At 55.8% G+C, this 13,184-nt stretch overlaps 2 protein-coding genes across 4 annotated transcripts; both read left to right on the top strand.

Annotated features, from left to right (window-relative positions):
- Nucleotides 1-79: 79 nt before the first annotated feature.
- SAMD1 (sterile alpha motif domain containing 1) lies at nucleotides 80-3,470 on the top strand. 2 transcript variants are annotated; one of them, XM_084755308.1, is made up of 6 exons: nucleotides 80-415; nucleotides 1,073-2,126; nucleotides 2,504-2,804; nucleotides 2,891-2,987; nucleotides 3,084-3,195; nucleotides 3,286-3,470. In XM_084755308.1, the coding sequence occupies exons 2-6, from the start codon at nucleotides 1,224-1,226 to the stop codon at nucleotides 3,442-3,444; spliced, it is 1,572 nt and encodes a 523-aa protein (XP_084611434.1). In that variant the 5' UTR covers nucleotides 80-415; nucleotides 1,073-1,223; the 3' UTR covers nucleotides 3,445-3,470. The 2 variants fall into 2 exon arrangements, with proteins under 2 accessions (XP_084611434.1, XP_084611433.1); XM_084755307.1 differs by lacking the exon at nucleotides 80-415 and having other exon boundaries at nucleotides 561-2,126.
- A 1,616-nt stretch (nucleotides 3,471-5,086) lies between these two features.
- LOC311583685 (UPF0575 protein C19orf67 homolog) lies at nucleotides 5,087-8,445 on the top strand (the record flags this gene model as incomplete). Of its 2 annotated transcripts, none has more annotated exons than XM_084757470.1 (6): nucleotides 5,087-5,415; nucleotides 6,550-6,691; nucleotides 6,807-6,907; nucleotides 6,988-7,173; nucleotides 7,551-7,685; nucleotides 8,093-8,445. In XM_084757470.1, 6 exons carry the CDS (start codon nucleotides 5,087-5,089, stop codon nucleotides 8,265-8,267), a joined length of 1,068 nt encoding a protein of 355 aa, XP_084613596.1. In that variant the 3' UTR covers nucleotides 8,268-8,445. The 2 variants fall into 2 exon arrangements, with proteins under 2 accessions (XP_084613596.1, XP_084613595.1); XM_084757469.1 differs by having other exon boundaries at nucleotides 6,547-6,691.
- Nucleotides 8,446-13,184: the final 4,739 nt, after the last annotated feature.

The following is a 13,184-nucleotide window of genomic DNA, read 5'->3' as shown; positions in this document are numbered from 1 at the left end:
CGCTGGTATTCCCGACTTCGATCACACCCTCAGGATGTAGAAAGAAAATTTCGGACCTCAGCGTCCAGGCTCAGGAGACCCTGGCCTCGGGACCCTGAAGAAACCGGGTTTAGCTGGAATTCCTGCACTTCCTCCGCCCCGCCAGAGAGAGGAGGGGTGGGGTGGGCAAACTGTCCTTTGACCCTGAGTTCTGGGTCCTCAAATCGGGTCGCACCCCTACTTCGTCTAGTCCGGGACCGAGAGGCCACCGGAGGGAGCCGCCCGGACCAGCTCGGCCGAACCGCAGCGGAATCGGCCGCGTAGAAGGAGAAAGGGGGAGCCCCGCGCGCCCCCAAGCCCTCGTGTAGGCGCGGCAGGGCCGCTAGTGAGCTCTCCGCGGCTCGGCTCCCCAGGAGCGCGGCGCGGCTAGTTCCCGGTAAGTGCGGTCCAGAGAGCGCTGCGCGCGGAGAGGCGTGGAGAGGGGGCTGGGCGCCGAGGACGTCTGGGTCCCGCGCCCAATGGCTGGAGGGCGGCCGAACGCCGCCCGCGCGCCCCGCCCGCCCCTGTCCCCTCCCCCCCTGCGCTCCCCTCCCCCGCCCGCCGCGCTCCCCGCCCCCGCTCCGGCGCCAACTCCGCGGCGCCTCCTTAAAAAGCGCGCGGGAGTTGTAAGGGGGGGCCGGAGCGAGCCGGAGTGAGCTAGAGCGCCGGGTACACGGGGCGGGCGGGGGCCCGGGCTCCACCTTAAAAGCGGGCGCGTGGGGGTGGGAGGGAGCGAGGAAGGCGGGCAGCGGGGGAGGGCGAGCAGGAAGGGGGGCCGGAGTGTCCCGGGCGCAGGGCGCGCGTGCGGCGGCGGCGGCGGGGAGGGGCCGGCCGCGCCGCGCTCCCCTCCTCCCTCCTCGCATCCCCGGCCCCGCGCGCGCCCAGCAGAAGCGGGGCTGTTGTGTGCGTGCGTGCGAGTGAGTGAGTGTGTGCATATTTTTTTTCCTCTTTTCTTTCTCTCACTATTTTTTTTTTCTGTCTCTCTCGCGCGCTCTCCCCTCTCTCTCTCTCTCTCTTTTTTTTTTTTTTTTTTTTTTTTTTTTTTTTTGCGAAGAAACAGCAGCGCCGCCGCCGCTCCGCTGAGGCGCTGCGCCCCCCGGGGGGAGGCGGAGGAGGCGGGCAGCGGCGGAGGGAGGAGAGCGGGGAGGGGGCGCCGCGCTGGGAGGGAGGCAGCGCGCACCGTGCAGCCGGGCCGGGCGGGAGGCATGGCGGGGCCCCCGGCCCTACCCCCGCCGGAGACGGCGGCGGCCGCCACCACGGCGGCCGCCGCCTCGTCGTCCGCCGCTTCCCCGCACTACCAAGAGTGGATTCTGGACACCATCGACTCGCTGCGCTCGCGCAAGGCGCGGCCGGACCTGGAGCGCATCTGCCGGATGGTGCGGCGGCGGCACGGCCCGGAGCCCGAGCGCACGCGCGCGGAGCTCGAGAAACTGATCCAGCAGCGCGCCGTGCTCCGGGTCAGCTACAAGGGGAGCATCTCGTACCGCAACGCGGCGCGCGTCCAGCCGCCCCGCCGCGGAGCCACCCCACCCGCCCCTCCGCGCGTCCCCCGCGGGGGCCCCGCCGCGCCGCCGCCCACGCCCGCCCCGCCGCCCGCGCCCGTCGCCGCCCCGACCCGGGCGCCCCGCGCGGCCGCCGCTACAGCGCCCCCTTCTCCCGGCCCCGCGCAGCCGGGTCCCCGGGCGCAGCGGGCCGCGCCCCTGGCCGCGCCGCCACCAGCGCCCGCCGCGCCCCCGGCCGCGGCGCCCCCAACCGGCCCGCGCCGTGCACCACCGCCCGCCGTCGCCGCCCGGGAGCCTCCACCGCCGGCGCCGCCACAGCAGCAGCAGCAGCCGCCGCCGCCGCAGCCACAGCCGCCGCCGGAGGGGGGCGCGGCGCGGGCGGGCGGCCCGGCGCGGCCCGTGAGCCTGCGGGAAGTCGTGCGCTACCTCGGGGGTAGCGGCGGCGCCAGCGGACGCCTCACCCGCGGCCGCGTGCAGGGCTTGCTGGAAGAGGAGGCGGCACGGGGCCGTCTGGAGCGCACCCGCCTGGGAGCGCTCGCGCTGCCCCGCGGAGACAGGCCGGGACGGGCGCCGCCGGCCGCTAGCGCACGCGCGGCGCGAAGCAAGGTGAGCGCACCGGGCAGGTGCGGGCGAAGTTGGCGGGGACGGGAGTCCCGGGAGGGAGCGGGACGTCAGGTGTCTGGGGTTCGACCACGGTCCCCGTGGACTATGAACGTGGGTATCCTGGTCAGTGACCTGATCTACCGGAGCCTCAGTTTCCTCGGCCGTAATCCCGGATTGCTGACAGTAGCGACCCCTGGGGGTAGTTTAGCGAGTTTAGTAAGACTTGGCTATTGAGGGCTTTATTAACCCAGAACCTGGCACGGAAACGACAGCGTAAAAGTTACTCCGTGTTGTTGTCAAAGGTGGCGTCGGACACTGGATTTCATTTCATCCCGGACTAGAAGAGCTCTAACTCTGCCTGCTTCTTTCTCTGGCCCCAGAGAGGTGGAGAAGAACGGGTGTTTGAGAAAGAAGAGGAAGATGATGAGGAAGACGACGACGAAGAGGAGGAGGAGGACAATGTATCAGAGGGCTCAGAAGTGCCTGAGAGTGATCGCCCCGCAGGTGCTCAGCACCATCAGATTAATGGAGAACGGGGCCCTCAGAGTGCTAAGGAGAGAGTCAAGGAGTGGTCGCCCTGTGGACCCTACCAGGGCCAGGATGAAGGGCGGGGACCAGCACCTGGGAGCTGCACACGCCAGGTGTTCTCGATGACACCTATGAATAAAGAAGGGGGATCAGGTAAGGACCACTGTGGGTCGGGCCGGGGCACATTGGGGAGCTGTAAATTCTAGGCTGAAGACTGCTACCTGCTTTTCCTTTCCCAGCTTGTGTTGCTGCTGCTCCGGATTCTCCATCGCCTGTGCCTTTGCCCCCAGGAAAACCAGCCCTACCTGGGGCTGATGGGACACCTTTTGGCTGCCCGTAAGTTGACCCATTGGGGACATCGGGGTTAGCCCCTGGGTGTATTGGACAATCAGAGCTGGGCCATGGTCACTATTGCTCTCCATTCTGATGCAGTCCTGGCCGCAAAGAGAAGCCAACTGACCCCGTAGAGTGGACGGTCATGGACGTGGTGGAATACTTCACCGAGGCAGGCTTCCCGGAGCAGGCCACTGCTTTTCAGGAGCAGGTGAGTTAACCAGCCTGGGACTTCCGCGTGGCTCTGCACGCAGAGGGCTTTATAGGTATTCACTGACCCTGCCTTTTCTGTCCTGCCTAGGAAATTGATGGCAAGTCTTTGTTGCTCATGCAACGGACAGACGTGCTCACTGGCCTGTCCATCCGCTTGGGCCCAGCCCTGAAGATCTACGAGCACCACATCAAGGTGCTTCAGCAAGGCCACTTTGAGGATGACGATCCTGACGGCTTTCTAGGCTGAGCACCCAGCCTTGACCCCCACCCCAACCAGCCCAGATCTCACCCACAGCGGCCCCGTAGTCCAGGAGCTGGACATGGGGACCCTCAACCTTCCTAACAGACTCCAGTGAGGGGGGGTGCCCTTCTCCATTCATTTCCCCCTTTTCTCACACCCCACCCTTGGCTCACCCCCTCTCCACTATAGTGGAGTATGGGGTGGGAGGACTTGGTTGGCTCCCCAAAACAGGACATTTTTGAAAAAACAAAAAACGGGAGCTTCCTGTGGCCCCCAAACCCTTTTCAGTTCAGCCAGATGTATCTTATATATGTTTTCTCCTGCCTGTTCATCCTGGTGGTGGTTTTTCTTCGTCCCACCGCCTGTGCCCTCCACCCAGCCTGACCCCCGGCCTCTGGGGAACAGGTGAGGTAAGGGACCTTGGGTCCTCTGGTTCTTTCCCTTTCTGTCTGTCGGTTATTGCTCCACCTGGCTGTATTGCTTTTTAATATTGCACCGAAGGTTTTTTAAATAAAACTTTAAAAAAAAAATTTTTTTTTAAAGTCCATTTTCTGAATGGAGGCAGGAGGTGCTAAGAACTTCCTCAAAGAGTTTAGTGTTAAGAGTGTTAAAATCCTCTGCCCACCACTGAGGGCTGAGACGCCAGTGGCTTTCCAACTAGGCAGAATGCTTTGGTTCTCTCCCCACCACTCAAAAAGGAAGCAGCCTGGCTTGGTGGCACATGTGTTTTCCTCAGCTACCTAGTGATTCCAAGGCCAGCCAGCCTGTGCTCCATGCAATCCTGTCTCGACGACGACAAGGCCTAGGACTGGAATAGCTCCTTTGACTTGTGTCACCTCATTCCAGAACTAGCTGCCTGAGTGTTTGTTGAGTGACAGTTAACTGCATACTTGCTGAGCAGTCTGTTGTCACCTCTGTAGTTTCGTGACGCAGGTGTCATAAAAAACTTACTTTATAGACAAGGCAACTGGCTTGACAAAGTCAAGAAGTTGAGGGTCACACAGGACAGTGTTGACACCTGTTGCTTTACTTTGTGCCTTGTAAGTCGTGTATTTGGCTTCCTAGCTGTGGTCTTTGCACGTAGAAGGAATCCAATCTACAAAAGTCAGAGATGTGTTCTGGGACCAGGGCAGGAATACTCGAACAGAAGAGACGTTGGGATACGCCAGATCACCTGAGGATCTTTATTGTAGAATAACTGCTACATCACTAGACTCACATGCAGGTCCCACTTCCCTCAGTCAGACTCCGAGTCACCGGCTGGGGTGGAGCCTAGGCCTCTCAGTAACTGTCACTCCCGGATTCCTAACAATGTTAAGAACCCCCTCCAGCCCAGTCAACTGCCTAGGAGAAAAAAGGCGCCTACCCGCGTGCTGCAGCCACAAGGCAGATCTGGGGCTCCGCCCTTAGCAGCGCCCAGCTCCGCGCGCCAGGTGCTGGCCGAGCTCCGTGCGCGGTGCAGGCCCAGGCTACGCGGCCCTCCGCGTGCTAAATTTCAAAAGAGGCAAAAGTCCCGCGGGGCGGCGCCGGCAGAGACGTCGAGGCTGGGCCGAGTGGGCGGCGGCTGCGCTCACTGTCCTGGCCGGTCAGCACCAGGTGTGCTGCGCTCCGGGGACGCCGCGGGGGCTGGAGGAGCTTGGGGACGCGGATGGCAGCGGAGCCCTGGTTCGCCGGGTCGCTGGCCCTGGGCCCTGGAGAAGCACCGCCTTCGGATGAATTGGGACCCGGGCTGCCGCCCTATGGAGATCCCCCGTGGGCGCCCGCCGGGAGACCCGAGGCCTCGGCGGAGATGGAGCCCCAGCGGGCACAGCCCCTGCTGGAAGCCCCAGCCTCCACGTCCTCCCGTGAGCCACTGGCAGCAGAGCTCGGGCCGACCCCGGCCCGCCTCCCACTAGACTCCATGTTCAGCCCCATCACTGACCAGCTCCGTTACCTGCTCAGGAAGGCGGATGACTTTCAAAGCTACTTGCTCTACAGGTGACCCTGCCACAAGGGCCCAGAACAGGAAGAAGGACAGGCCCTGCAGCTCACAAAGGCCAAAAACTGAACTCAGGGCCTAGAGATAGAGTACATGAGGCCAGCTGATGAGCAATACACTTTCCTAGTGCACCAAGGGCTGTGGAGAATTGAGAGGCCTTCAGAATACCTAGAGTCTGTCTTCCAGAATTTTGGTTTTGCTTGGTTGGTTGGTTGATTAGGCCGATTTCTTTTTCCTTGCGACAGAGTCCCTTTATGTTCTGAGCTGGCGAGCCTCCTGCCTCAGTCTACTGAGTACTTCCTACTGCATGTGGAATTCTGGCTTAGATTTTTATTTTTGTTTTTGTTTTGCTTTTCGAGACAGAGTTTCTCTGTGTAGCCTTGGCTGTCCTGGACTCACTTTGTAGACCAGGCTGGAGATTAAAACAAAACAAAACAAAACAAAACAAAACCTCTGTGTAAGTCAGCTAAACAAAATCCATCTGCCCCGACTCTAGCCAGAGAACTTCCGGTATGAGAGGCCACCCTCCAGTCCCAAATAAAAATGCAATTTCCAGACGGGGATGGGGGTGGTGGAAGGGAGGAAGGGGTTGTGATGTCTGCAGAGTTTTGAGAGAACTCAGTCGCATACATACATACATACACACACACACACACACACACACACACACACACACACACACACACACAGCTGCCCCCAAACACACAGGAGCTGGAACCCAGGCCCTTGTGCTAGGAAAGCGACCGCCACAGAGCTGCGCTCCCAGGCCAGGTGCCACCACTTCAACAAATGTTCCAAATGACTCTGATGCAGGTGGTCCTGAAAGATGGCGGGAGAAAGAGTTGACACTGGGGTAATCTTTTCCTTACACTGAGCACAGAAGCTTTACCAATGCTGAGCCCCAATCTCTACCACCGGCTCAACTTCCCAGCCCTTCTGTCTATGTTTAATTTTGGGGTGCTGGAGTGCAATCCAGGACTGTGCACGTGCTATGTAAGCGATCTTACCCCTAAGCCACAACTGAGGGGATTTCATAATGGGTTCAGCCAGAGATACAGGTGGAGAGTGAGCACGGGCACCAGCGGATGGAGGGAGAGAGATGCCACATGAAGGCCCCTTTGTCCCTTCAGCAGGGACCGAGTACAAAAAGAACAGCTAGCCAAGGCCATGCCCACCTTCTTAACGATGTGTGAACCTTACTTCCTGTACCTTGAGGCTGCCGCAAGGAGTGTTCCGCCCATCTACGGAGCCCTGCAGGAGCTGGTCCGGAAGGGGGTGTGTACAGTAGCTGTCCTGCCCGCTCCCTTAATCCTTCCCGACCCTGCCTGGGGCTAGGAGGGCTGCTTCCGGCTGACCACCTGAGGTCATGAACTCCCACCTTCCATTATAGCTGTTGGAGATCTCCCAGCAGCTGAGCCTGCGCTTGGAACAGTTGGTTCTCATGTACGCGTCCTTTGGGTTCGTGGACCTGGAGGAAACTAACCCTTTAAGGTAAGGGGACGGCCAACGGGGCTGTGGGGTAGTGGCATCCGGGGTGCGGCTGACGGTCCCATTCTCCTATCTCCTGCTAGCATCTCCTGCTTCTTCTGCGGGAGGTTCTCCATTAGCACTTCCCACGAGGTGTCCGTCTTCCGATACTGCAGCCCGGCTGCGTACACTGCCTGTCACTTCCCGAGATACCTCTATAAGAAGATGCGCTGGAACCTGGAAACCACCTCAGAGGCCGGCAGCCAGGGACCAGACGCCCATGTGGACTAGTGAGTTCCTTTGTCAAAAATCAAAGTCCTTCCTTTTCTATGCTGAAGGCCAGCAAAAAGCCTCTCCACCGCCACCAAAGGCAAGCAGGAGACTGAACACCTACTGAATGTACGCCACCAGCACTGCACACCACTAGAGCTACACTTTCACCCTTCAGTTTTCTTAGCTCCACCTTCCCATTAAAAGAATTCCTCCTCAGATTAGGCCACCAGGGAGGGAAAGTCCTCAGCACTGAGTCACATTCCTTCCTACCTGAGAACTTGAGGCAACCTCTGATGAACTTGAAGCTCACCTCCAGCATTAAAGCCCTCAGGAGAAAAAAGGAAAAAAAAAAAACCCTAAGGCATTGCTTTTCCCTCTGACCTCTCCCTCTCAGCTACTTCTTGTGTTACCGAGATACTTGGGAGGATGCAGGTCAGGGACCAGCCAATTCATGCCCCCAGATCCAGAAACTCTGGTCCATTGGCCGATGGATGCCCCTAGGACCAGCAGAGGATGACCTGGATTCATGGTAAGACCCAAGTGATGGTGATGTGGGCTTGAGGTCTGAGGGAGGGTGGGTCAGCACCCCACCAACGACTGGACCTCAGATAACATAGCTTCCATTGGCAGTAGGGATCACACTGTACGGTGCTCCGAACGGTGCTTTGTGCAGGCGCAACAGAGGTCCATAGAGATGTGGACCGTTCTATTTCACAAAGAAGAAAACATGTTTTCAGAGTGGAAAAGTCACTCTCCCAGGGAGACATAGCTAGCAAGGTGATTAGCAGTCTCAAGCCCAGAGCTTCAACTCCAAGAGTTTGTCAAGTGAAAAAACACTCTCCCTTAGGGTATCCCTTCCCATCCCTAACTGAAACAAAGGCCCTCCCGGCTGGGGAGCAGGGGCACTCAAGTCCAGGCTTGTCTCTGGGCCCCCAGGATTTTGTGCCCACAGCCACCCGGGGACTACCAGCAGCTACTAACCATCGGCTTCGAGGAGCCGTCGCACGTGCTGGCCACCGACCTGCTGGTGCAGATCCTCATGGGCCAGGTAGGCCCCGCCCGGCCCCCTAGCGCTGCCGGGCCCCCGGCTTGGGCCGCCCCGGCATCCTGAGTCCCAGGAGAAGGCACAACCGGGAGCCTGAGGACCCCAAACTCCAGGCGGGAACAGGGGTGGGCTGCACTGAGCATGCCCCGGCATGGGCCACGGAACACTAAGTGCGGACACACTTTTCTGTTAATAAAAGAGCGAGGTCAGAGGTTCTTGTGTCTCCAGCGAGCACCGCGTCCCTCCCCTGGGGGCGGGTAGACCCCGCCCACCTCAGGGCCTTCTGGGAAGTGTAGTGTGCAGACCTCGGAGAGAGCGCTGCGCATGCGCATACGCGCGCATGAGTCAGAGAGGGAAGTAGCGGCTCTCGTCAGCAACCGGAACCCAGAAAACAAGTTTCTGGTAGCAGGAAAATTCTAGGCCCACTGGAGGAAGACTGAGACCCACGCCCGGTATTTTTTTTTTAACCCGGAAGTGATTCCTATACAGTGTGTGTGTGTGTGTGTGTGTGTGTGTGTGTGTGTGTGTGTGTGTGTAAAAACACGTAGCTACATTTCCCGATGTGCCTTAGGAAACTGCAGGGGATCAGTTTGCAGAGTGGAATCAGACTTTCTCTTCCAGCTTTTGGTGTGCCTGAGCAGAGCCGATGGCTGTCTTTTCTCTTGAAGAGTGTCTGGAGAATCCTAGGGGGCTCTCTCAGCCTCACTCCAGTCATGGGCTGGCGAGGAGACTCTAGCTAAAAGAAATGAACTTTCCTACTATGTGAGAAGCCGAGCCTGAACTCGAACCTACAACTGATCCTTACGTAGGAATGGGGTCCTTCCTCCTTCCTGCGTCACTCGAGTTTCCACAATCTCTACACTGAGCGGTCGATATTTGGATCCTTAAACTTTTCACAATCATAGTCAGAATGTGAGATACAGAACCGTGCGTGTGTGTGTGTGTGTGTGTGTGTGTGTGTGTGTGCAGGCGCCCGCATGAATGTTTTCCTTGATTGCCTACAGAAGCCAAAAAGGGACATCAGAGATACCCTGGGTCTGGAATTACAGACAGTTGTCAGTCTCTATGTGGGTACAGGAAATTGAACTAGGATCCTCTCCAAGAACAACCAGTGCCCGTATTAGAACAGGCATCTTCTTTCTCTCTCTCTCTCTCTCTCTCTCTCTCTCTCTCTCTCTCTCTCTCTCTCTCTCTCTCTCTCTCTCCCCCTCTCCCTCTCCCTCTCCCTCCCTCCCCTTCTCTCCCCTCTGGGATTGCCTGTGCAGCCCTGGCTGCCTGGTTGTCCTAGAACTCACTCTGTAGACCAGGCTGGTTTTGTACTTGGAGATCCACCTGCCTCTGCCTCAGTGCTACCTTTTTTTTTTTTTTAAGATTTATTTATTATGTAAACAGTATGCATCAGATCACATTATAGATGGTTGTGAGCCACCATGTGGTTGCTGGGAATTGAACTCATGATCTCTAGAAGAGTAGTCAGTGCCCTTAACCACTGAGCCATCTCTCCAGCACCCCCCCCCTTTTTTTTAATCCAGCTGGAACCTTGGTCTGTAGTCCAAGCTGGCTTTAGCTTCCGCTGGAGCCCACAGAGCGCGCCACCATTCCTTTTGCGTCAGTAATTCAGCTGCCACCTATTATAAGCCCCGCCCCTGCGCCTGCCACGCCCCGCTTTGGCTTTTTGAGACAGGGTTGTTCCTGTGTAGCCTTGGCTGTCCTGGATTCACTTCGTACCAGGCTGCCCTCGAACTCAGTGATCCACCTGCCTCTGCCTCCTGGGCGCTGGGATTAAAGACCTGCGCCACCATACCCAGCCTATAAACCCTTTTTAAACAGCTGTGAAAAGCGAGCTGACTCGAGGCTACACACCGAACGCTTGCTCTTCTGGGGAGGCCTCTGCTAACCATCGTTGGCTGCATAAGGTTTTACCCCACAGCTGGGATCAGATTGACTTTAAGACGACTCTGGTTCCCCCTAACCCTGATCGAGTAGCTCCTGTGCCTTTCTTAGCATCCTTGGGAAAATCTTTGCCTCCCAGCACACACTTGGGGGCTCACAATCATTTGGAGCCCCAGTTCCTTGGGGATCCAATGCCCTTTATAGCTTATGTAGGCACCAGGCACACACATGGTACACAGACATACTACAGGCAAAACACCCATATACATAAAAAAGTATAAATTACTGATGTCAGAGGTTCGAGGTGTAGCTGAGCTTAACATGCACAAGCCACTAGGTTTGATGCCCAGCGCCTACCAAAAAAAAAAAAAAAGGGGACTTGGTTGGCCATGGTAATCCCAGCACTCGGAACACAGAAAGTGGAGGCAGGCCAGCTTGGTTAACATAGTGAGGCCTTGTTTAGTGAAATGGGTAAGGAGGGTCCAGTGACATCTGATGATGTACTTGTCTCACAAGCTCGTCCAAAGATGGAAGGAGAGAACTGACCCCCAAAAGTTGACCTCTGACCACCACACATGTGCAGCAGCATGCCCCCTCCCCCATTTTACATCTGTACAATAATAAACTTGCTGGGCATGATGGCATAAAAGAGAGAGAAACCTGTTTTTGTTATGATCCCAAGTATGGGATGGGGAACGGTCTTGTGAGAGAACAGGTGAGGTTAATCCACTAGAACACAAGCCACCTCATGCGGGAGCTTGATTGTTGCCTGCTGAAAAGATATCGTGAACAGACTCTGAGAGGAGATATATAAATGAGCCCAGAACTGGAGGCGGGGCCTTTGGAGACTTGGGATGGGTTTGGCTGTTCATTGCCCCACTTCTAGACGCTCCTAGAGAGAACCGCTCAAGGGAAGGCTTGAGGTTCTGGTTACTCCAGGTTCCAGCAGAAAAAATCCTGCTGATTATGTCAGGAGAATCGTTCATCAGAACTGATATCCTTAGGGTTTTGTTATTGTATTCTTTAATCTCCTTTTCATATCATTTAGGTTAGTTGGGTTATAAGTGACATACTCTTGGTTAATAAGTTCGTAATAAAATATATTTGTTAAGAATATTGAGCCTACAATGGTACATTCGATCTCAGTGCTTGGGAGGCAGAAGCAGGCAGATCTTTGTGAGTTCTAAGCCATCCAGGGATACATGTCAAGTACAAGTTCAGCCAGGGATCCATAGACCTCATCTCAAAGGAGGAGGGAGCACTGGAGAGATGGCTCAGGAGTTAAGAATACTGCTGCTCTTCCAGAGGACCCGGGTTCAGTTCCCAGCACCCACATTGTGGTTGGCAGCCACCCGTCACTGCCAGAACATCTGACACCTGCTCCTAGGCACCAGGCACGCACATGGTAACCAGACAGACATGCAGGCAAAACACTCATATTTTTAATTTAAAAAATAAAATAAGGCTGGGTGTGGTGGTGGCAGCAGAGGCAAGCAGATCGCTGTGAGTTCGAGGTCAGCCTGGTCTACAAAGCGAGTACAGGACAGCCAAAGCTACACAGAGAAACCCTGTCTTAAAAAGATAAAACAAGGTGAAAATAAAATAAAGTTGACAGTTTCTGAGGAATACTCCAGATTGACTTTTGGCCCTCCACATATAGGTCTGCATTCACATGAACTGTCACACAGATGATGCCCCTCCCCCACCAACCAAAGAACAGCTTGTGATTCTATTTGCCCCCTTTGTGGCTCTCCACTGCCCTCTCCTCTGTCTCAAAGCCACAGTCAAGCGTATGGTGGCATAGGCTCTGGAGGAGGGCCTTTATGGGGCTGCGTGGCTCCTGGGTGAAACACCCTATGGACCTTCCCCCCCCCCCCATTTTATTTTTTGGTATTTCATTAGACACTTGCCGCAAGACGGAAGCCACAGTGAGATGCAAGGGACAGACTGGACAAGTCGGAAACGTGAACCGCAATGCTAGTATTCAACCGTGTGTGTGTGTGTGTGTGTGTGTGTGTGTGTGTGTGTGTGTGTTACTGTGTACATGCCATGGCCTGTGTGTGCAGGTTGGGGGGAGAACTCTGTGTTAATCCTGGCCTTCCACCTTCTTTTAAGCAAACTGCCTTGAGCTGCATCTGCAGACTAGCTGCCCGCCAAGTGTGCTGAGAGTCTCCTGTCTCAGCCTCTCTGTTCCTAGTACTAGAGCCTGTAGGGCTGTGCATGCACCACAGTTTCTCACTTGGTTTCTGGGGAACCTGAATTCTGAGTGTGTGTGTGTGTGTATGTGTGAGAGAGAGGGAGGGAGGGAGAGAGAATACACACACACACACACACACACACATTTAAGATGGAGTGATGGAGTGTCATAGGCTGGCTTCAAGCTTGCTGTGTAGCTGATGACTGTGAACTCCTGACCCTCCTGACCCTACCTCTGCAATTACAGATATGCACCACTGATTGTGTGCAGCTTGAGGTTTAGCCCTGGCCTGGGTTTCCTGTTAGTCAGGCAAGCGTTTTACCATTGATCTGTATACCCAGCCCTATACAAAAGTTCTAAAATGCTTTGGGTTCCACTTTTGTCAGCCTAGTCACTTCTAAAAAGCTGTAGACCTACTCTGGCATTCTGTGAATGATACATATACAAATTTTCACACAATTTATAGTGTTTACCACAAGTTAAACAGGGTCTGCCTTATACCAGCCACTGACCTTACTATGTAGACCAGGCTGGCCTTGAACTCACAGAACTCAGCCTGTCTCCACCTACTAAATACTGAGTTTAAAGGCCAATGTGCCATCATACATAACCAGTCCCACTTGAATAATTTTTAAAGGTTTTTCATAAACCAGGTATGATGACATAAGCATGCAATTACAACACAAAGGAGGGAGAAGCAGGAAGATCACAGGTTCAAAGCCATCCTGATCCACATAGCCAGCCAGGGCAACATAGTGAGACTCTGTCGCAAAAGTTCCTAAATAGTAAGAAATTGGTGCTTTTGTTTTGGCTCAGACCCAGAGCCCTACACTTGTCAGGCAAATACTCAAGTTTCTTTTTTTAAATTAAAGGATTGTTTGTTTTAATTATAT

This window comes from Acomys minous (assembly GCF_964271855.1).
Source record: "Acomys minous genome assembly, chromosome: 14".
Classification (NCBI taxonomy): Eukaryota; Metazoa; Chordata; class Mammalia; order Rodentia; family Muridae; genus Acomys; species Acomys minous.
This window is presented reverse-complemented; position numbering and strand designations above follow the sequence as displayed.